The 22,625-nt window shown below is 38.7% G+C and overlaps 1 protein-coding gene across 1 annotated transcript in view; it reads right to left on the reverse strand.

Moving 5' to 3' along the window:
- Positions 1–1,570: 1,570 nt before the first annotated feature.
- Positions 1,571–22,625, reverse strand: part of blmh (bleomycin hydrolase) — a 47,260-nt gene continuing 26,205 nt past the window's right edge. The window contains exons 7-12 of the mRNA XM_023961603.1: positions 18,527–18,682; positions 18,271–18,429; positions 18,118–18,185; positions 16,282–16,399; positions 16,001–16,067; positions 1,571–1,865 (exon numbers count right to left, since the gene is read on the reverse strand). Of these exons, the coding sequence (XP_023817371.1) occupies positions 1,717–1,865; positions 16,001–16,067; positions 16,282–16,399; positions 18,118–18,185; positions 18,271–18,429; positions 18,527–18,682 (717 nt within the window). The 3' untranslated portion in view covers positions 1,571–1,716. The remainder of the gene's footprint in view (positions 1,866–16,000; positions 16,068–16,281; positions 16,400–18,117; positions 18,186–18,270; positions 18,430–18,526; positions 18,683–22,625) is intronic.

Raw genomic sequence — 22,625 nt, forward strand, 5'->3', positions numbered from 1 at the left:
TCTATTTTGATGTATGAAAGACTTCGGCCGAATCTGAATTCTTCCCCTACATTTAGCCTTCAGACGGAGAGTTATGGAAAAATCGTGTTATCGAATTTGGACGTTTCTCCCACTCAAAGACGTCATGAATAGTCGCCGGTCAGCTACGTTAGCACGGAGCTTCTAGCACTCGGAAATACATAACATCGGTTTTATAACTTTAAAAAGGTCTTACACTTAAATGTAAACTTCTGTGCATCAGAACACAAATAAATGAAGAAAAGTGCTTCTCCGCCGTGGCACAGCGTGACACAGAACACCCTTGTGGCAGAGGGCTCAGCCTCCCTTGAAGGTTAGCCTTTAAAAAAAACTATTTTTGACAACCCTGCCCATCCAAATGTCTCTACAATTGGAGGGGTAGGGAGAAGGAAGTCAGATTCGGCCGTGGTGTCATATTATTCCGGTGGGACACAAACTGCATTTATTAATTTCTCCTCCATGGTCAATTTAAATATAGTTGGTACTTCAATGAATAAAATGGAATGCCGTATATATACGTCACAACTAAATCTGAGTCCCTGATTGGTCAAAGTTTGACCTGGTATCATTTTAAATGTGTGTTCAATGGCCATAGGTTATGCTCATTTTTTTTTGCTCAAATGTGCATCAACGCAGGAGTTTTTTAACATTAAAGCCCAAAATGTGCATTTATGCACGTTTACATTGTCTTTTTATCAAAAGTGTTGCTTGAGAGCATGTTGCTGAGAACGGTGGATACACAGCTTGAGTTGTTTTTTTTAAAGCACCAACTCAAAAACACAAAGTTGGCCGAAGCAGTGGCTTAGTGTGGTGTTACAGCTCAGCGTTGACTACAATGTTTACGCTCTTTTCTAAAATAAACCCAGAATAAGAGCACTTCCACGGCTCTGATACAAACCTTGAGGACAGATATTCTGGGCATGTTATCAATCTTAGAGTTTAAATAATACCACATCATCCATCTACAGTAGCTTTTGGTAGCAGAATGGGCCACGCTGTTTAAAAACTGCTCCCTTGACAGTCCTCGTATAAACTACCCGTCTGTGGGGCGGTTTCACATTCCTCAAAGCTCTTTTCTCTTTAGGGTAACAAGGAAAATTGTAAAATATCACATCAAATCCTTCAAGGTGTACTAAAATAGGAGTTTTTCCTCACGCCAAAGCCTTGTGTCTATGGCTTATTGTAAAAATCAAAAATAAAAAAGAAGAGAACATATTTTTTCTTAACAACTGAATAGCAGCCATAACTTAACTGGTAGGAGGTCAAAAGTTCTCATTACATTGGCAGTTGTGGTTTAAAGCAGGAAGTCTGAACATATCAATGTCTGTTGGACTTTCAAAGGCAAATTTAGGTGAACACACACTGGACTCCGACTTCTTCTGCTCTTATATACATCGTAATCTTATGAGGGAAAACTATACGTGGAAAATATGTTTCTTGCAATTTTTGGAGAGAATTAAATTCAGCAACAAGAGAAAAAACTGCAATGATTTTGCATGATTTGGAAATAAACCAAATGATAAAAATAAAGCAGACAAATTGACACGAGCAGTCCAGTAAAAAAGACAACAAAATCTTTTATTATCTTCCTAAAAGAACAGGCTGTTTCAGAGGGAGGAGCTGGAGAAATATTCGGGATAAAAGCAGCCAGCGATTAGGGCGGAGTCAGGTTGGGCAAAAATATGGATTTGTATGTGTTTAGGCCAATGATCCCATTGGATCCCAGGCAGGAAGTATGATAGGCTCCTGTTGCATCACTTCTAGGACATCGGGGGGAAGAAACTTCTTGTCTACGACCACCTCATAAACATACTCAGAGAACCAGTCGTCTGTCATGATCAAGTAACCTGCAGAGAGAAGAGGAAAACCTTTCAGCTTTGATGAATAAAGAAATAAAACATCAATCTTGAATTAAGCAAGTCGTAAAAAAGTCCACATAATTCAGACTTATTTTATATAAAACAAAAGCAGTCAACAGTCACCAAAGAGCTAACTGGAAGAAACGATTAAAAGATATTTTCTTTTTAATTTTGTTGCTCAAACGGGGCATAAACTTTGCAATCTCTGAGATCTCATGTCAAATCAATATTGTTCTTCAAATTAAAGATGGATATTCCAAGCAGTGCCACTACATGGTTTTGAAAAACACCAGCTTTAGGTTGCACTTTAGTAAGGGGCCGATGTAGATCAGTCGGATATTATATTCAACCCAAATAAAGCCTTATCTACATGCACCCATATGGAGTTTGACCTGTATTGATGCAGTCAGTTTTTGTGTTAGGGTCAGTGGAGGGTTGTAAAGCAAAGGGGGCACATCTTAAGGGGGATTGCAGGGGTTTCTTGAATTTCCCTTGAGGCAAGTATGGCCACTTACAAGGGACGTCATAAAAATTAAGTATACCGCTGCTGTGCTGTGTGGTAAATTTATTATAAGATACCAGTAAGGTGAATTATTGTAGTCTGTAGGATTTGGGGTGGTGTCGAAATAATAATCTGTATGACATGCCTATGTTTTACCCTTTTGTCGTGTATAACTGTGTCTTACAACGTGTTGCTTGCAGCGTGCCCATGAAAAAATGTAAAACATTTTTACTTCATGGGATAACCAAACGGTCTACGACCTCCATATTTTGTGCGGGCCACCTGCACGCCCCATCTGTTATCTGCAGTCAGCACCACCTGTATGGGCAATTGGGACTGAAGCGTCACCACTATAGGAGGCCCAAGACCCACAGCTGACAATCCCACTGCAAGTTGACAGCACCTGGAGGCAGCAGTAATTCCAAATAAGAGTGGATTCAGACTGGAAAAGTCCTTTTAGTCCACTTCATTTGGTCCAGATTGAGTCCTGGCCCCTTTCTTTGGTCTGTATTCGACTGCCGTCAAGCTGACTTTTTCATTCTGGATCAAAACTCGTAAACAAAACCACGTGAACAGGTATTATGAAGGCGGGGCAAAGCAACAAGAGAAAGAATATTGGAAGTCCTGCCCTTTGCAATCCTTGTTGAGATAGTTCACTTATTCTACTCCTGGTCCCGGACCAGAGTCTGATTGAGAGTATTCAGACTGAACATTTGTTCAGGATTATCGGGGGAAATGAACTCTGGTTCACTTTAAGAATACTAAATGTGTCCAGTCTGAATACAGCCTCGAAAATAGCGGGAAAACTTATAGGTGCTGTCTTATAGGGCTTCCGCAAAACAAAGATTACATTTAGGAATTGAGCTGAAAGCATCAATTGTCTTTTGCTTGCCCATTGAAAGATTTGTACCTAGTTTTCTTTCATCAGTTCTGTTAGCATGAATGTATGTGGCATCATTATGTAACCTTTTTAGTTTATAAAGTCCTCTTCTCTCACACCTAACTTCCCTAGCCAAAGAAAGTCTATCAACACTTTCTTTGCCAGAGCAGCAGCAGTCGAGGACAATAAATTAATCAATTTATTTCTCACATAAAACCTATTTTTAAGAGTGTTTTATGAAAGAAATTAAACCGATTACAAGAGTACAAGAAATAGAAAGAGATAGAAACTAGAAACATAATTGTTTTGCCAGTCAGATGAGTAGCAGACAATAAAAGCTGACAGCATATCTATCAGTGCAGCATGAACTCAACACTTCTGCTATCAGCCCTGAACTCCCACCACAAAGAAGTTAAATGCCTGTCCAGTTCTCTCCGTGTACACACAAGGACAACGTGACTGCTGTGGAGTTATGAAAGTGTTCTATGAATGTCAAATTACATTTAATCAGCTCAAAATGTACCACTTAACCCACGCATACACAAAGCTGGATAAGAACTAGAAATTACGGCCAAAACCGAGTTAAAAGGACTTCACTCTCCTGCTCCCTGACACCAGCTCCTCATTTCCTCTGGTCATGTGATCCTAGCTGAACAAACACTAACAGGTCTGTTATTTGTACCATGAATACACTTTAACTGTGAGGGAAATGATGTTAAAAAATAATCCAGGATTTGTTTGATTTTAAAATAATTTGTCTATTGGTGCAGAAAAGAAGTATTAGGTCAAAAACAAAAGTCCCCATCATTACTTAAATGTAACCAAGGTTGGCAATGAAAGAGGTCAAACCTCTCCTGCAGGTCAAATAGCTCCTATTTTGGTCCATTTTTCCATGCAAATCTTTTCCAGATCTGTGATGTTAGTTTCTGCCCCAATACAGATTCTCTATTGGATCAAGGCCATGTGACAAGGCCACTCCAGAACCTTGAAATGCTTTTTACATAGCCACTCCTTCGTTTCCCGGTTATTCTTTTTGGGGTCACTGACATCCTGGAAGATCCAGCCAAGTTCTATCTTGAACATTATGGAGGGAGGTTTTTATCCAAAATCTCATCAAACAGTGATATATTAATACTTTCCTTGACACAGATCAGTCACCCTGTTTCATTTGCAGAAAAGCAGCTCCAAAATCATGATACTTCCACCCATCCTTTATGTTTGGTATGGTGTTCTTGGGATGCAACACAGTGTTCTTCCCCTTCCAAATATGACAAAGAGCGTTTATACCAGAGTTCCATTTTGGTCTCATCTGACCACACAACTTTCTACCAAATTAGAGAGTTCTGGATATGTGCTGGTTAAAGCAGGACATTGGAGCCCTGCAGGATTTGACACCATGACAATGTGTTTCTATCGTAACCTTTGTTAGTGAGTCCAGATCTCTTTAGGTCATTGACCAGTTTCCCAGTATAGTTCTGGGTTGTTTCTAAAATATTCTCAAAATCATTTGATCCCCACCAGGTAAGATCTTGCATGGAGCCCCAGGTGGAGGGAGATTGTCAGTGATCTTGTTTTTTTCTTCCATTTTCTAATCATTTCTCCAACAGTTGATCTCTTCTCTCCAAGTTGCTTGGTTATTGTCAAGGCAATGGCAAGGCAAGTTTATTTGTATAGCACAATTCATACAGAAAGTAATTCAAAGTGCCTCACAAAACAGGAAAATGCATTAACATCACAATACATAACAGTGCAAAGATTAAAAACATACATAATTATTATAAAATTTACTTTAAAAGACAGTAAAGAGAAAAAAACATGAACATGTCTTGATTCTAGACTGAACATTAACACAGTGGAGGCCTGTCTCACAACCTCAGGGAGACTGTTCCAGCTTTTAGATGCATCAGTCTGAAACACTGATTCCCCTAGCTTAGTCCTGACTCTAGGCACCCGCAGGAGGCCGGTCCCTGAAGTCCTCAAAGTCTGAGATGGTTCATATGGCGCTAACATGTCAGAGATGTACGTTGGTCCAAAGCCATGGAGAGACTTGTAAACAGGCAGTGCTGCTTTAAAGTCTAGTCTTTCAGCTACAGGAAGCCAGTGCAGAGACCTGAGAACGGGAGGCCAGTGAGCACGCCTTTACAGTAATCTAACCTGCTGGAGACAAATGCATGAATAGTATCTCGAGGTCTGGCTTTGACTCTATGTTTTTGATTTTGTCAATGTTTTTTAGATGGTAAAATGCTGCTGATGTTACTGACTTGATATATGTATTAAAGTTAAGGTCAGAGTCCATGATTACCCCTAGGTGTCTGACTTGATTTGAGGCTTTTCGAGACAGAGAGTGAATATAACTGCTGACACTTTCTCTTTTTTTCTTTGGACGATGACTTCAGTCTTGTCTGAGTTTAGCTGGAGGAAGTTGTTTTGCATCCAAGCACTGATCTGTTGGATGCAGCAACTGAGTGAATCCACTGTCCCATGTTTACCTGCTGTCAGTGACACATAGATCTGAGTTAGGGCTTTCCCCTACTTAAGGAAAGCAATAAGTACAAACGGCAGACAACTTAAAGCAAATTTTGCTTTTATTTAATAAAAATCAAGACAAAAGTAACCCCCATTTCTGGGATGAATAATAAATAAATGAACAAACTCTTGGAATCAAAGTCACAGCTGTGTTTTAAGACACACTTTGTAGTCTAGACTAAAAGGAAACAAATATTCACCTTGAGAGTTGCACCATTTTCTTAAGGATTAACAATAAGGTTTTAATTAAATTAATAAACCCAGTCTTCTGGGTTCGGTATACATGGGTACCATATCTTTAGCTAAATGCAAAGCGACCGCTACGGTGATAGTTTTGCACCGTGCCCCTTTCCTAGGGATAGGTACCGAGCCCCGGTATTGAACGAGCCCCGGGGCAACATATTTCAAGACCACAGTCTCCGTTAGATCTGACCTCAACGGTTCTGCTATCGGTACTGGAGAAGTCGCATTTTTTTGTGTCCCACAAGATATAAACTAGGGCTATGACGGTGTGGGATTTTTGATTACTGCAGTGATGAAGCAGCAGGAGTCGCGGTCAACCCCCCCAAAACCATGCAGTCTGAGACACAACCCCAAATTTCAACAAAATATTTCCTGTCTTCTAGATAGGACTTAAACCAACTAAGGGCAGACCCAGAAATTCCAACCCAGTCTTGGAGTCTGTGTAAAAGGATCCTATGATCAACAGTGTCAAAAGCAGCGCTCAGGTCTAGCAGGATTAAGACAGAGACTTTGCCAGTGTCAGTGTTCAGGTGGATGTCGTTAGTTACCTTGATAAGAGCAGTTTCTGTGCTATGATGGGGTCTAAAACCTGACTGGAAAACATCAAATGATTGTTTATTAAGAGAAAGTCAGTGAGCTGTTGGTAAACAACTTTTCCAAGAACTTTTCCTAAAAATGGTAAGTTTGAGATGGGTCTGTAGTTGTTCAATACTGTGACATCAAGATTGCTCTTCTTCAGGAGAGGTTTAATGACTGCAGTTGTTAAAGCCTCGGGAAATGTTCCAGATTGAAGTGACACGTTAACTATTTGAGTAATTGGTGCTGACAAAATGTTCAGTACAGACTTCAGAAATCTAGTGGGTAAGACATCTGTTAAGAAACTTTAGCACAGAGAATGTTCATCTGTTAAAAATAAATACTCAATGAATCAGTAAAAAAGAAAAAACTCAATGAATCAGGATTTATGTAAAAATAAAATGTGAATAATCTTTTTGCTCTGAAAGTTGATCTGAGACTTGGTTGTGTTCTCAGTGTTATAATAACATTCTATGAAAGAAGAAAAAAACTGGAATGTCGCTTTTATTTAATTTTTACAAATCAGAAACAACTTCTACAACAATTTTTCTTCACCAAATCCTTGTCATCTGCAGAAAACAACAACCTACAAATGCTTTATTTTTAAACTAAATTTCTTGCAGTAGCATTTTAATGTAAAAAATAGTTTTTTTAGAAACCAGAAGCTAAAAATTATCAAAGGTAAACTTCTGCTTCGTTCAGATCGGCAGTGGAAAAACATTTAATTGAATTGGAGTAATGTGACTATTTTTTAGATAAATATGTAAATTTTTGTTATAAAAATAATATTGAGTTGGATAGACGTAAGAAATTAGGTTGAATAAATTTAACTCGTTACGTATTGAATTAATTCATTTAGGTTGGATAATTTATATATATATATATATATATATATATATATATATATATATGCGTCACAATGAAAATAGAAATGAGATAGAAACTTGTGCGTTTACTTTGTCCGTTCTTTTTCAAGCAGAAACTCTTTCTTTTGCTGATGATGCAGCCGTATTACTTTATTGATGGGCGTATAATCTTCATATGCCGTCATTAAAATCTCAGACTCCGTCTCACTGAAGTATAGTGCTCTCTGTTTTTCTCCATGCGTTTCCATTTTCCATGGTGACTCCAGAAATCGGCAATCCATTGAGAATGCATTTATGTACTTGACGTGCACGTGCATTAACCCAGGGTTAACAAGTCTAGCGTAATTACGCAAACTCATCTCCAGTCTTTTGGAACCGACATACCCAGAGTAAGCAAGTTCAGGCGAATTTCAGCCAGAGTTCAGGCTTAAAGTCAGGGTAGTTTAAACATGCTTTCTGGAATAACCCCTGATTCGTGTCTGTAAACTAACACACACACTAATACACATATATATTTGAGTCTAATACTTATGTCATTAAATAGGAGTTAAAACTTCTGCAGACGCTTCTTGACAAACCACTCAATTAATGGGCAATACCAACTCCAAAAGTTGGCATTCCCGCATTTCACAATTAAAAAAAGAAAAGTTCACAGAACTTTATCACACTGTAATGACTGCAACTTAGATATATAAGTACAGACAACTCAATAAATAATGTTGACGTGTACAACTACCTTAACTTGCTGAACTGACTTAAATTGTTGAATTGATTAGTAGAACTTAGATTATAGAGTTATTACAACTTGAAAGATTTTGTTAAGTCAAAAAATTTAAATGGGATTTATTACAGTGTACCTCATTTCATTTGTATGTGTGGTAAAGGGAGTTTTTTCTTTGTATAGCACTTTGAGGTGTTTTTATTTGGAAAAGGGCTTTGTTACTTAACTTTTTCAAGCTTATTAGCGATTCATGGCTTCGAACTTCATCAATCTTTTTTCTTTTTGGGCTTGGGTGACAAGCATTTACAAGCTCAGTTGCACAGATTCCGGCACAAATAAAAAAAAAGAAACACGGATATTTAAAAACTGTTAATTGACAGCAAAATGTTACTTGTAACACTAGAAGGCGCAGTTCTTGCACTATTCACAGATTAATCTTTAGAGATAGTAAATATTTAAATATACCACAAGATCAATAATTTTCCAAGCTTTAATACGAGCTATGTTTTGTGAAAATCAGTTAAGAAATGAAGGAGCTTTCCTGATTTCTGTAGATGATGCCTGCCTTTCCTAAACTGGAAAAGCAGGTCCTGTTGATGTGACTTAATGCATAGTAATGGCACCTGCGTGTGCACGTCACTGTGTATAGCAGCAAATAGAGAAAGGCCAATCCAGTAACATATATCAATGGTTGTTGTACATTTGTTCATCCCAGTTGTGTTCAGATGTACAATCTTGGCCTTGGTGTCCTTTGACAGCTCTTTGGTCATGGCCATGGTGGAAAGGTTGCAGTCTGATTGTTTAAGGGTGTGAAAAGGTGTTGTTTATACAGATAACTATTTCAAACAGGTGACATTGAAACAGGTAAAAAGTGGAGGATAGAAGAGCTTCTTAAAGAAGAATTAAAAGTTCTGTTAGGGAAAACATTCTTGCTTGTTTGTTGGAGATGATTATTAATTTTCTTCTCCATTATACAAATAAATTCTTAAAAAGGCATATAATGTGATTTCCTGGATTATTATTTTTTCATTCTGCCTCACTCAGCTTAAGTATTACTGCGATGAGCATTACAGGACTTTCTAATCTTTTTTTTTGTGGGCCAACATGTAGAATCAGTGACTGACAAATACCTTTTGTCCCACTGTATCAAGGACATCAGGCTAACCGCAAAACCATGCTCCAGATCAAAACAACATATCAGGATGTCCATGTGAACCCTTTTTTTCTCAGAGTACGCACATCTAGGACGGTAAGTTGTCTTGTTCTCCCTGCGGTATCCATGTGTATGTTCACATGAGCTTCCTGGAACCCACGTGTTGGGTGGCATGGTGTGTGTGAAAATGTTGAGGGTTATTTGTTTTTGGGGATAGGCCGACTGCCTCGGAACAGATGTATGTGGAAGCTGTCCCGCATTATAACTTGAAAGCAGTTCAAACATCTCCTGTCACTCAAACGCACCCAGTCAAAATAACAATATGCGTTAAACATATGCTGTATTGCTGACTGTAGACTAAATAAAACGAGAAATATAAAATCTAAGTATATACAAGATTGAAGTGGCAAAAATTTAAACCTGTGGTCATTGTTTACACCTACAGCCTAAAAAAAACTTACCCAACAATGGAAGCAAATCTGAAAAATGATTGTAAAAGTAAATAAAAAGTAGTAAAGAAGTAAAAGACGACTAGAGGACTTCCTGAGGCGCATCGGGAGCACAACTGGACTGACTGGTATCAAAAAGGTTGCTTATGAGTATAGAAAAAGCAAACATCAGTGTGTTAAAAGATTATGTTCTTTAGATGTTGATCACCTTCTACATCTTTGCAGGATTTTTGACATCCTATTGAGGCAGCAAAATCCTACTCGGAAACTTAAGGAACCAAGAAAAAGGGTCTGATCTGTAAAGCTCTGGATCCCTTAAATTAGATTGTGTGAAAAAAATAAAACTGTTTGCCTCACATGACATAATTAAAACATAACAGGGACTCAGAAAAGGGAGTATCCTTGACTTCTGGAACAAATATGAACGCAAAGGGCTCTTCCTGTGCAAAGCAATAAGTGTCAACTTTCTTTCTCATTATTATGTGATGACATTTCCTTCTTGGATTAATAAAGCATACTTAAAAACAAATTCATCTTAGATGGCAAGAGTCAAATTATTCCTGAGTGTTTTTGTCCGACATCACACAATCTCTCACCCACTAGACTTACAAAGATCAGAAGGCGATGAGTAGAGTAAGAAACAAAACGGAATGACCATTCCATGGTCATGTTGACATAACAAGCTGAATCCTTATATCTCATGTAGCACTACTAGAAATACTTAAGTCATTTAATACCTTTCTAACATGCTAAAAGATGAAATCTCATTAATAGACCTGATGCAATGTTTGGTAATAGCAGATCATTTACGTTAGTTGCATAAGCAACATCTTCTCGATGGATGAGTCATCTTCTGTTTAAACACATCGAAAGCACAAAACGTCCTCAGTAATGGGTCGGTGAACATAAAAAACAAACGCTATAGTCGTTGTTTATTTTTGAAATGGGGTGCTGTAAGGAACAAACATCAGAAAGACTGCACACAGACCCAAAGAAACAAAAAGATCTGCTGCCAAACAGCACAAGATGTGTCCCAAGACTAATAAATGTACTGTTCTAGTTAGGGCTCATCTGTGTTTCTGGATGTACAAGAAAAAAGGTGGGCTGAGACGAGACCAAAAGTAAATTAATTTCTACCTGAAAACTTTATTTCAAAATGAACCCTTTGATACCGGAGCTTTGGCTCGAGTGTTGACATTGTTTTGACTACCTTAACTCTTCACCCATTTGCACAATTAACGTTTGAGAGTGGATTCTAAGGTATAGAAAAATAGCCTTGAACTGATATGCAGATTTATAGCAGTGAAGTGCTTATGCAACTAACGTAAATCAGCTGATTCTGACACGGAGAAAAGCGTCTTTGCACCGCTATGTAACACTTTACTTTAGTGACGTTAGTAAAGACATTTATCTCCACATCAAAATCGCCAATCGGGTAAAGATTTATGATGTGTCAAAATGTGTGTGTTACTTTGGTGTTGCCGGCAACTTCTCAAATTGTTAAAGGGATAAAATAGCAATGAAGAGATGAGAAGAATATCATGTTGGACAAAAAGTTTCAAATGATAGGAATCACAACATAAAAAAAGTTAAAACACTTCACCATGACTAACACACGACTATTTTTTTTAGCAAACTTCTAATCGGAGGGAAATAATGTTAGGGTTTGTCTTTGTCAAAATAATGAAAGTCTTAAGTGTTAGGTATGTCAGAGATTTGAGACTCAGCACAAGCCAAATGTACATTCTGCCTTGAAAAAGCAAACCCTTTGTGTGCTTCCAGGCGTTTGCCAAAAAAGGTGTAAAAGTACGAGTTGCTGAGTGAGCAGAGCCATTACAGTTGCTGTGTCAGGGGAAAGCAGAAAGTTAAACCTCTCATGAGAGATCTCCTTGGTGTCAGGAGAAACATTTGGGGGATCAGATCTTTTTATAGAAACACTTCCCTTTCTCTTTCACCACTCCATCTTCTTGCCATTAATCTTAAATGTCTTCATCAATATTTTTTCCCAAAACACCTCTCCGCATCCTTGTTTTTCATTCCTCACCAAACTGTTCTATTGCAACTTCATGTCGGCTTTGTCCATCTTTTTCTCCCGCACGTTCACCCCCTTTTTTCCCCTCCTACTTGATTCCCAAGTGGAGACCACTTCTCAAACTTTTGTCCTCAGAAAACGTTAATAATTTATGGTGACTTTGGTTCACGGCTGTCCTGTGTTTATGGAATAAGATACGCGTGAAATTCATTTGAATTGACTGAGGGGTTTTCACATGTTTTCCCAACAGTCGCTAAAAGGTTTGCGGGCTCGGGTGAGTATTTCGAGTATGTGCACCTCTGTGTAAATCTTGGGCAGTGTGTGTGTTGTTTCCCATTGACGCATGACCAACTTGAAATATTCCTCTATAATTTGCAGTGGAATTTCAAGTTCAGACACAGAGATGAGCCGGGTCAAAAGATGAGGAACGCTGATGAAAGGACAGTGGGGAAAAATAACAGCAGGCTGAGCCGGTAATGTGGTGTGGAGTACCTGCTGTGCTCTCTGAGGATCATGGGTAAGGCAAGCTGATGTCTCTAAACAAAATGACAAAGAACTTCCATTTTCCACCTCTTTGGTACATCTCAATGTTGAAGCTCGATTTGGGTAGTTGAATTTACAGATCGACTGTTGAAGAATAAATCACAAAACTTAAAAGTTCCTGGTTGGCCTTCATTGTGTTGGAGAATAGTTTTAAAACATGGATAAATCTTTCAACAGCTTTAGACCAGAACGTATTTAGATCATAAATTCTATTTAATTGCAGAAACTCTTTCAACCCTTTAGCTTCAACTGTTAATGTATCCAATGTCTTTGTTTTTAAGTACTCCAACAACAAGCAAAACATAAATCCAACTTAAAAAATTCAAGAACGAAAGGTTAAATCTGAAGGATGTGATCCAATCTAAAAACATGGCTTCTCCTGTTCGTTTTCCATCATCGTTTGAGAAGTCTTTCTCATAATTTACAGCAAAAGCAACAAAACTCTTCACATTGGTGTCAATATCGAGGTCGGAACAAAAAAACAACCGCTTCAGGAACATTACAAGACAGAAGTCAAACAGACAAAAAAAAACAAAAACTCGATCCTTTAAATCCAGCATGCGATTTTGCTCTGTTTCTTTAGTCTGGAGGATTAGCTCATTCAATAAACGTTACATAACTGGACCCAGAGGCAGTTAGTTTGAAGACAAAACAAACACACCAAAACAAAGCATTAGTTCAACAGTGCCATTTGTCTCAGTCTTTATGAAACAGGACACAGCCAATTAGAATTTCATAAAGCTTGCAACACAGGGGAACTTACAGAGCTGAAGTTTAAGTAACAAAAACAAAAGAATAAGTCACATTCGAGGGGAAAAAAATGATATATATAAAAATCACAAGTTGTGATTTTTAAAAGAACCTTTTGCTTTTAGGATTGAATGAACTTTAGGTCAAATACGGGTTATGGAGGAGGTGCAACAGATTAGAATTTATGAATTTTTTTTATTTTGTTTTACTTTCACCAAAAACCATCATTACAAAAGTCAAGGATTCGGGTTAGCCTGATCTAATTTGATCAAACTCCCCTTTGGTTCGACTCCTGTCTGATTTTCTCTTGAAGTCGGTGAACCTGAGCCATACTTGCAGTTTTGCTGCTAAAGGCTTTATGCCATTGTCATGCCATAGTTACATGCACCCTTTAAGGGTTGACCTGTGTGCATGCTGTGGGTTTTCGGGTTGTCCGGGCTTTGGAGGGTTGTAGACAGGAGCAGCTGCATCTTAAAGTTGTGTCTTAAAGGTGTGTCTCAAACTTCCCATTGAGGCTGGTGTAGGCACCTTATGGGAAAATGGAACATACTATTGTCGTGTATACAGTAAGTTTATTTTGAAATGTTTGTAAAAGAAAATTTAAAAAAAATCTGTTTTTTTTTCATCCATAAATGTATATGTCATTGTTCTAAATAGTATTTAGTATCTCCTTCAGCTTTTGAAACAAATTTACAGTTGTGTTTTTCTATTGACAACCCCATCTGTGTTGTTTCTGTATCTGCTATGGTCTTCCTTCTGTTATCCTTTCTTTGTTGATTTAACTTGTCTTTATGTCTAAGGACCATCAACCTGTCTATAGGGACTAAAGATGGAAATTAGCCTAAAAGGCAATCTTGTATCTAATCTAATCTAGCATATTTACACTTTTAAATGTTACATTGATATATGCCGTCCCTGTCTTAAAAAAGACAAGCATCCAAACAAACAAACACATGCAGAAGTGGTTCTTGTTTGTCTACTTCCTATCCCGTCACTGCTGCAGATATGAAATTACCGTATTTGTCTTAAAACAGATGTTCTGGTGATTTGGGGTGTTTCTGCTTCCTGTCAGATCGTTGCTGCGCTTACCAATGCTACACTGTGAATACCAACAGAAGGCTACAACTTCTTGAGTGAGGGCTGCTGGAGTCCAATATTTCCCAATGTTTTCCATGAGAACTATTATGAATTTATTCTGCTAAAAGATCAGTGGGACTCTTGTGTTTCATTTCAACACGGGAAAATTAGTAGGGATGTATTTGACTCATGTGCCTCCAAGAAGATGAAGCGCGTCAAGAGAAGTCTCAGGACAAGGATTCGGCCAATGAAGAGAAGTCTGTTTGGACAATGAAACTTGTGCTACTGTGTCCCAAACCCCAGGCAGCAGTCTATATTGCAAAAAGAAAACTGCAGGTCCATAAATTTACCCTTTTCAACTTGGGTTCAAAGAAAGCTACTGCTACATTGTGTAGTGAGGTATTTTCTCATCTTTAATAATGTCATTTTAAAGGTGTGATCAAGGCTATCCAGAACTCAAGGAGATCATAGTGTGAATTGATGGTTGCCGTAATCAGAATCCCAATGCATGTGTGGTGAATGCATACTCTGAGCTTGCAAGGAAATATGGTGTACTAACTCAGTAATACCTTGTTGCAGGTCTTACAAATGAAGTGTGACAGCATTCATAGTACCATTAAACAAAAAATGGTTAGCAGATATTTTCACCCCAAGAGACCATATCAGGTCAAACCAGGCAAAAAAGCTTGATATCCAACTGTGCATTACTTGCAGGCTCTTCAGTTTATCAGTGATGGCAAGGTCCATTCAGACTATCCTTCTCAGAAGCCTCTGTATGGAAGAACTGCCACAAAGGGTATTGATGTCAAATGGGCCATTGGTATGGATAAGATTGTTGTGCTTTGACAATCAAGAACAAATTTTCAGAACCTCCAGTCAATGAAACCCATCACTTCTTTTACAATTTTCAATACTAATAGGCATTAGACAAGAACCCTACAAAGAAGAGCTGAAGAGTTCCTGAGCATTATGTTCAGTTAGTTTGTTAGTAATGTTTTTTTCCTAATAGAAGGCTTAAAATTGCCTAAATCCCAAAGGCATGTTCAAAAATTTGCCTAAGTCATTTAATTCCCCCATGTTCCATGTTTGGGTAACTTTGTTGTTTTTGTACGTCAACAGACATGTGTTGTCATAGCTATTTTAATTAAAATTGTCAGTAACTATCATTTATTCAACAAACTTCAGTTTTTTGCTTTTCCTGAAAAATCAGAAAAACGACTTAGGCAATTATCTTATGAAGGTGACGATATTGGTCCAGAACGTTTAGTTAAATTACAACAATTATTTGACGAGATATCTAATTTTCTGTAAGTGTAGCTAATTCAAACAATCAGTTGTTAATTTGTGCTTCATAAATAAATCAATTTGAAGTCATTTTAAAACATAAAGCATTTGAGTCACTTTATTGTTTTTTTTATCATTTGGTACATTCTGTTGGTAAATTTAAAACAAAGCAGACATAATTGTAAAATGTTTTCCAACAAAAACTTAAAAGTGTAATAGTTTAACAATTTTATGAGAGAATAATGCATGCATTAATCGTGAATTTGTGTTGTTCCTTTGTAAAAATAGACCAAGTTTGAGATTCCCTACAGCAACCAAAGAAAAAGCCCACAATTCTTCTCTTTACTGAATTCATCCTAAGAGGTTATGAAGTCTGAACGATTTGACTGACGAAATGTCTCCTTTTATGGTTCCAAGAACACATTTAGGTGAAAACGAGGATTTTTGGGTTCATCATCGGCTAACAAGTGACGGAAAAAAATCAATTCACTATCTATGTAAAAAAAAAGTAAAAGTTGTACCTTTGTTTCCACGGTCGTCCCCCCAGGAGTTTTCCACCCTCCACTTTTCATAGCCTTCCTTCCCCTCCTGAAAGAGTGTGGACAAGAGGAAGGTTAGAGTGAAAAAGTGTTCGAACAGCTGCGTTTACTTACGAGAAAGGAAATGGACAGAATTATGAAAAACTTCAGTGGATTAGAGTGGTGTAAACAGACAGCAAATCTCTGGGAAGCTCTGAATGTGTGTGTTTGCGGTGAGTTTGTGCTTTTCGCAACACTTGAGGGCATAGTTGGTGTACGCATACCTTGTCTGTTACGGCAGTAAGGATCATGGCGTGAGTCATGAGGGAGTCTCCGTACATGAGTCTCTCTGCCTTCGACAGGTTCTTTACGGAAACTCCAAACACAAGTTCGTGGTTGAACCTGCGCACAGAAGCAACCGCTGAAGGTTAATTAGATGTTAAAGTTATTTCTCATGTCACCAGTGTATCAATGTCAAGACTGAAAAACCTCCAATGAAGAGTGATTATTCTAGAATGCTTTTGGGCAGGAAGATATGACCGTAACCCCAAACACTTTGCATTTTTCACTCTGTTTTTGTCTTATCATGAGCTAAAAGACAGATAGCTAATGTCTAAAGATGGAAACTAACCCTAATTACAGCTGCAACAGATCTGTCTGATGGATGAGCTCAGCAGACATGATACCAGACGTATGGCAGCACTAAGCTGAACTGGTTGAGTGAACAGATTTAAGCCTGGCGCCTGCAACTCAGACAGAGCTGCAGCAAACACCTGAAATTTATTGAAGAAAAAAAAGCAAACACCTGAAAGGCAGATGCCAGCTATGTTCTCCTCTGTGAAAATGGGTTGACACCTTATGAAGGTTGACTATTTTTATTAAGTTATAGCTGTCAGAAAGGAAGAAAAGTGAAGAGCCACATAATAGTGATATATAAGAAATATTTTCAAACCATGTTTGCTCTTTAAATTTCTTTTTTCTAAGTTGCAATTTACATAATTTAATCTTTTCTCGGCAGAGCTGTTGACAAAATAACACACGCTCCTTGAACTACTGTATAAATTTGGCCATTACCGCAATAAACGTGATTCCAACAGACTCAGAAAAAAGTGGCTTTACATCGATATGCAAAAGAGTTGCATACTCATGTAAAGGGTTGCATATCGGCGCAAAGTCACATTGCTTTGCTTTAGAAGCAGCTTATTTACGTTAAATCTGTCAGGACTTTACTACTGTAAAGTGTCGCATATCTGGCCAAAACTTCTGTTTAATCTAAGGGTGTATTCAGAATAAAAAAAATCATTTGTTCCGGATCGAGTCCTGAACCTTGCGTTTGGTCAATACAGACTGGCATCAAGCGACCCATTCTGTCACGGACCAAAGCTTGTAAACAAAACCACATGACTAAAGATCTCTTCCGACATTGGCCAGGAACTACGAGGGCGGGTCAAAACAACGGGCTGCACTTTACAATTCTTATCGGGACAGTTAACTTATTAAAACTTTACATTTCGATGACCAGTTTTGAATGTCTGGATCAACGCTTTTTACTTGTTACTTTGGTACGGTGGAGGCGTGGTGCAAGGAGGTCACTGGCAAGGAGACGTGCCGTGTGAGCTTTAATGTTAGCAGCTGCAGTGCTGAGGAGAAAATGGCTAAGAAGTTACACTGATAAGGGTTTATGACATGTAGATTGTCTAGAAAACAATGAAAGGCAATGTGTATCACGTTAAAAATTGCTGTAATCTGACCACATTTCAATGAATTGCTGTGTCTAATCGTTGTTTTACGTATTATTTTAGGAGAATTCTGTTAAGGAGCTACAAGGTAGCTTTTAGGATGATATCACGGCAGTGTGTGCCACGTAACGAGACACAGAAGCGCATGTAAGAAGCGTTTTTAGCTGTGTTAAAATAAACTTTCTAACAAGTGAACAGCTAGACCCTTTCTTCTGTTTGATAACACGACAATCGTTGTTTTAGATTTGTCCATGGACAAATCTGGAAAATTTGCTCCAGATTATTGAGAGAAACAAACTCTGGCTCACTTTAAGATAACCAAATGTGTCCACCCTGAATACACCCTAAATCACACAAGGGTTTTCCCTTATTGTTACTCACACATTCATGTCGTTAATGCCCAGTTTGCCATGGAAATGCTTCCCTACATCACAGCCAAACCACACGGCCTGGCATGAGAAGAACGAGAGCACAAAAGTCAAGTATAAAAAAAAGTTCAATTAGGTTGACAGTCATTTGGACCCTTCCACCTACCTCCCCAGCCTTAATAGAATCGGCTGCAGCTTTTTTAAGCAGCTGGATGGGCTGGTTGTTGTACAGAGTGTTGTGACCTCCAACCATGTTGCCCAAAAACTCAACAGTGTACAGCTTCCCGTACGGGTTTTGGGGTCGAGGGTCATTTACAAGGCAGACCTGAGGGTCATGGGATCAAAACATGGGCTCAGAAACAGAATTACAAGTGGCAGGTTAGGTAACTGAGGTGTGGTAGAGCAGTGTTTTGTGTGCATACTTTGTCCTGAAGGTTGTATAGGGGTTTGACATGTTCCCTGTAGAATTCCTGGGGGGTTAGAGGTCCCATGCGATGGAAGTTCTTATCCTTGTCTCGATACTCCCAGCTGATGGTGTCGGGAGGGCTGCCTAGACACACGCTGGCCACCCGGAACACCTGCGCAGACGGAAGCATTTTCATTTTACCGTCGATCTTAAAGCCGGTCAAAGTTGACGTACAACAACGGTGTTTTTTCAAGTAGACAATGACTTTTCAGCCCCAGAACACTGTCCTTGCTTTCATCAAGTACAGTTTTCCGATGTATATAGCAGAGGATATTCATTCATTCATTCATCTTCTTCCGTTTTGTCCCTTTCGGGGTCACGGGGCTGCCGGACCCTATCCCAGCTACTTGTGGGTAAAGGCAAGGGACATCCTGGACAGGTCGCCAGTCTGTCGCAGGGCCACATATCACACACCCATTCAGTCTAACATTCACACCTATGGACAATTTAGAGTTGCCACTTGACCTATGAAGCATGTTTTTTAACGGTGGGAGGAAGCCGGAGACCTCGGAGAACACGGGGAGAAAATGCAAACTCTACACAGAAAGGTCCCCCATTGATGTTCTGTTTCAAGTCCCCCAGCCAGAACTTGAACCGGGGGCCTCCTTGTTGTGAGGCAAGGGTGCTACCCACTGTGCCACGGTACATTCTATAAATAACCCAAGATAGGGGGAATCCGCAAAGTAGGATTGCATGTTTTAGGGCTGTCAAACTCCTCACTACACACAGTTCAACATTTTCAGACTTTTCTCTCTTTTTTAAACTCTCAAAGTTCAAACATTCACAGAAAAATAAGCAATACAAATAATTATAGAACAAAAAACAAGGATTTGATCGCGATCAAAGATTTATGTTACTCTGGCGAGGTGCATGTGCCACGTCTCTGTACAGGAGACAGCACAGTAAAGATAGATGGACATAAACAGCCATTCAGGATGTATAACATAGTGTGCTACTGAAAAGTTACGCGGAAAAAATCCACGAAACAGTGAGAACGTGAAAGATGAACTGCAATATGGAGAGGGAACACTATAACAGGTTACGCAACTCAGTTACACTTAATTTATCAACCTTTTGTAACAAATTGTAGTCTTAAAAGTAAAAAACAAAATCAGCGCTGAGTACAGTCAGAAAGAACACAAACTTGCTGTCTACTTGTGAACCAGCTTTTATGTGTGCTGGGTAAAACATTTATAGGACACAAAATAAACAATAACCTCAAAAATAGTAATCTGGGTTAATTCATCAATGAAGTTAAAAAGTTTAATTTTTGCTTTTAAGTATCCATCAATGCTTAAAGGAGTGCAGGATAAAAGAAGAATTCCAATAGTGTCACCAATAGATCCAATAGTGGTAGTTTTATTTTATAATAACACTTTTTTTTTACTTGAGTACAATTTTTGGCAGCACTGTACCTGCCATGACACTTTTCGAGCCAAGACCTCGGTATAACCTCCCCTACAGCTTCCTTTTTTCCATCCTTGCTTCCCTCACCACGTGCTTCTTCCTCCCGTGCAGGAGTTCAGACAGAGGTCCTATGGGCTAAACCGGGTTGTTTGGACTGGACCGTCTGTCTATCTGGCCCTTCCAACCTCTGATACAGTTATCTCTGGTATTTCCCTTTTTTTTCACTTCTCCTTTTGGTTTCCTCTCCCAGCACTTAGCGCATGCTTTTCCTATCGAATAGAATTAAGCGAAGACTGAGGGATTAATATGAACAGCAGAGCAGTGGTTGTGATCGATGACAGACTAGTAAATGCACTGAGAAAGACGGATTTGACAAAAAGCAGAGTCCCAGTAGGTCAACAGCCCAGTGTATCCTACTCTGAAAAAAATGTAATTGTGAAGCCAAATGAAAACACATCACACTCCCACTGCCTTTAACTTTTATCTTGCTACATGTTATAAACTGACAAACAAATGCACATCTATAAAGACAAAAAAGACCAGTAAATATACAAATTCACTCCTTCAATAGTTTTCTGAGCCGACTTCTTTTCAGTTTAGCCACTTTGTTTACGTTGACTTGTGAGCAAAATGCGAGCCGAGACGTTTGTCAACTTATGTTACTCAAAACGCGCCCTGATGCTTTTTTTTTCTTGCAGATGCCCTGATGAATACAGCTCTGTAAGAGTCAGCCATTCGTTGGTCCAACCGTAGGACCACTCATCACATCCCGCTGAGCAAAAGCAGGGGGCAGGACCGAAAAAGCCGAGCAGACAGATCGACACGTGAGAAAATAAACAGTTGCGGCGACACCCGAGTAGGATCAATATTAGAACACCTGCCGCCGTAGATTAATAGGAGTTGAAAGTTTAAAACACAACAAAAAGCTAACAACAAAAACTAAACATAAAAGTTCACAAAGTAATTCACAGGTTTATGCAGTTCACTCGAATTATAAAACAAAGACAAAAAGTACATTTGAATGCTTTAACTATTTAAACATGTACTTATTGTTAATCTTTCATCTTTGGATTCACAAATGCATGACACTTGCTTGAACTTAAATTGATACTGTAACACCACCTCCTCTTAAAATTTATACATATTTCTTTGGTTTTCTGACAAAGCGATTTCAGGAGCCATTTCAAAGTGATACTTTCACAATCAAATAACCTTTCAGCATTTTTACAGCAATGTCTGTTAAAGGAGATTAATACATTTCATACTTATTAATACAGATTTTATTTTGTTCAGATTTAGCGTTGCTTTATTGAGGTTCATTACAACCTTGGTTGAATGTGCACTTTAAGGACTGTTGCAGCAGTTAGTAAGGATGATGTTCACTGCGTTGTCAAGAATAAGTAGAAGTTGCAGATTAAGAAACAGTTTTAATCCACATCTTATTTCCTTAAAGTACTGAATCATAAAGCAGTGGATGCAGTTTATTTTTCCCAAAAAATGCAAGTGTGGATGTTTTGTTTGTTTATGCTACGTAAAGGAGGATAGTGTCTTTAACCAAACAAGATGAAACTACAGAGTGTTAACCAGCACGGTATTTCTTTGTTCAGGGAGTCTGAAGCCAGGAGTCTGCTGAAAAAATAACATCTGCAAGTCTACATCAGGGCTGCCCAATCCTGGTCCTCGAGACCTACCATCCTGCCTGTTTTCCAACTCTCTCTGTCCTTCTTGCTGCTGATTACCTGGATAAGCCGTGCTCCGTCAATCAGAATGAGGAGACAACTGAGTCAGCTAAGAAGACAAAGCATGTCACATAAGATGAACTATGTTCATCAAATGCATATTCTTTGACATTAGTCTGTCTTTCTTAGAAAGAATGTAGTCTTCAACTGTAAGTATGTTTTACTTTAAATAAACATGAAGAAATGACTGCACTTGTGCTCTGAAGTCAACGGCAAAGACAAATATATCTAAAGCTATAACTATTTTTTGCTTTAAATGTTGTGCCTTGAAACTTCTGAATAGTAAAAAACTCTTTCCAAAACCTTGACATAAAAGAGACGGGGGATCATTTGTTGTGAAGTTGAGCACAAAACTAAATATTGTGGTGAGCATTCAGAGGTCAAATGCATTTCTGACACAGCTGAACGCCACACTGAGATAAAACATGCCCTTCGCTACAACTCTGAAATCAATGCATAGCTTTTGTCTAGAAGCTGGAATTGAGAGCGTAAGCAAATGACACCATGCAAACAATTTGGATAAAATTGAGTGAGGTTTTGATGAAACGTCCATGTTTTGTAAATAATCCACACATGTGGTCATTGTTAAATCCCAACAGTCAGTGCAGAAATTGACAAAACGTGAGCAGACGGGCTGTTCCTGCACACATGTAGAAAACCCACCCACATCGAGCAGCAAATGAGAAGGGCTGACAGCTCCAAAAGTTCTGAGCGGCATCAGGAGGGCTGCTCTGTGAGCTGATGGCCGTGTCATAAATAAAGATCGTCTTCTACTTGATCTATGCATTTGGGGGCCAAGTTCAGAGGCGCACATGAGGTTCCAGATTCCATGACGCAAAGGCGCACGGAAAGACTACAGTCATGGCGTGTGGGGTAACATCTGTGTATTTTTCATATGTGATGCGCTGC

This window comes from Oryzias latipes, chromosome 13, assembly GCF_002234675.1.
Source record: "Oryzias latipes chromosome 13, ASM223467v1".
In the NCBI taxonomy this organism is placed as follows: domain Eukaryota; kingdom Metazoa; phylum Chordata; class Actinopteri; order Beloniformes; family Adrianichthyidae; genus Oryzias; species Oryzias latipes.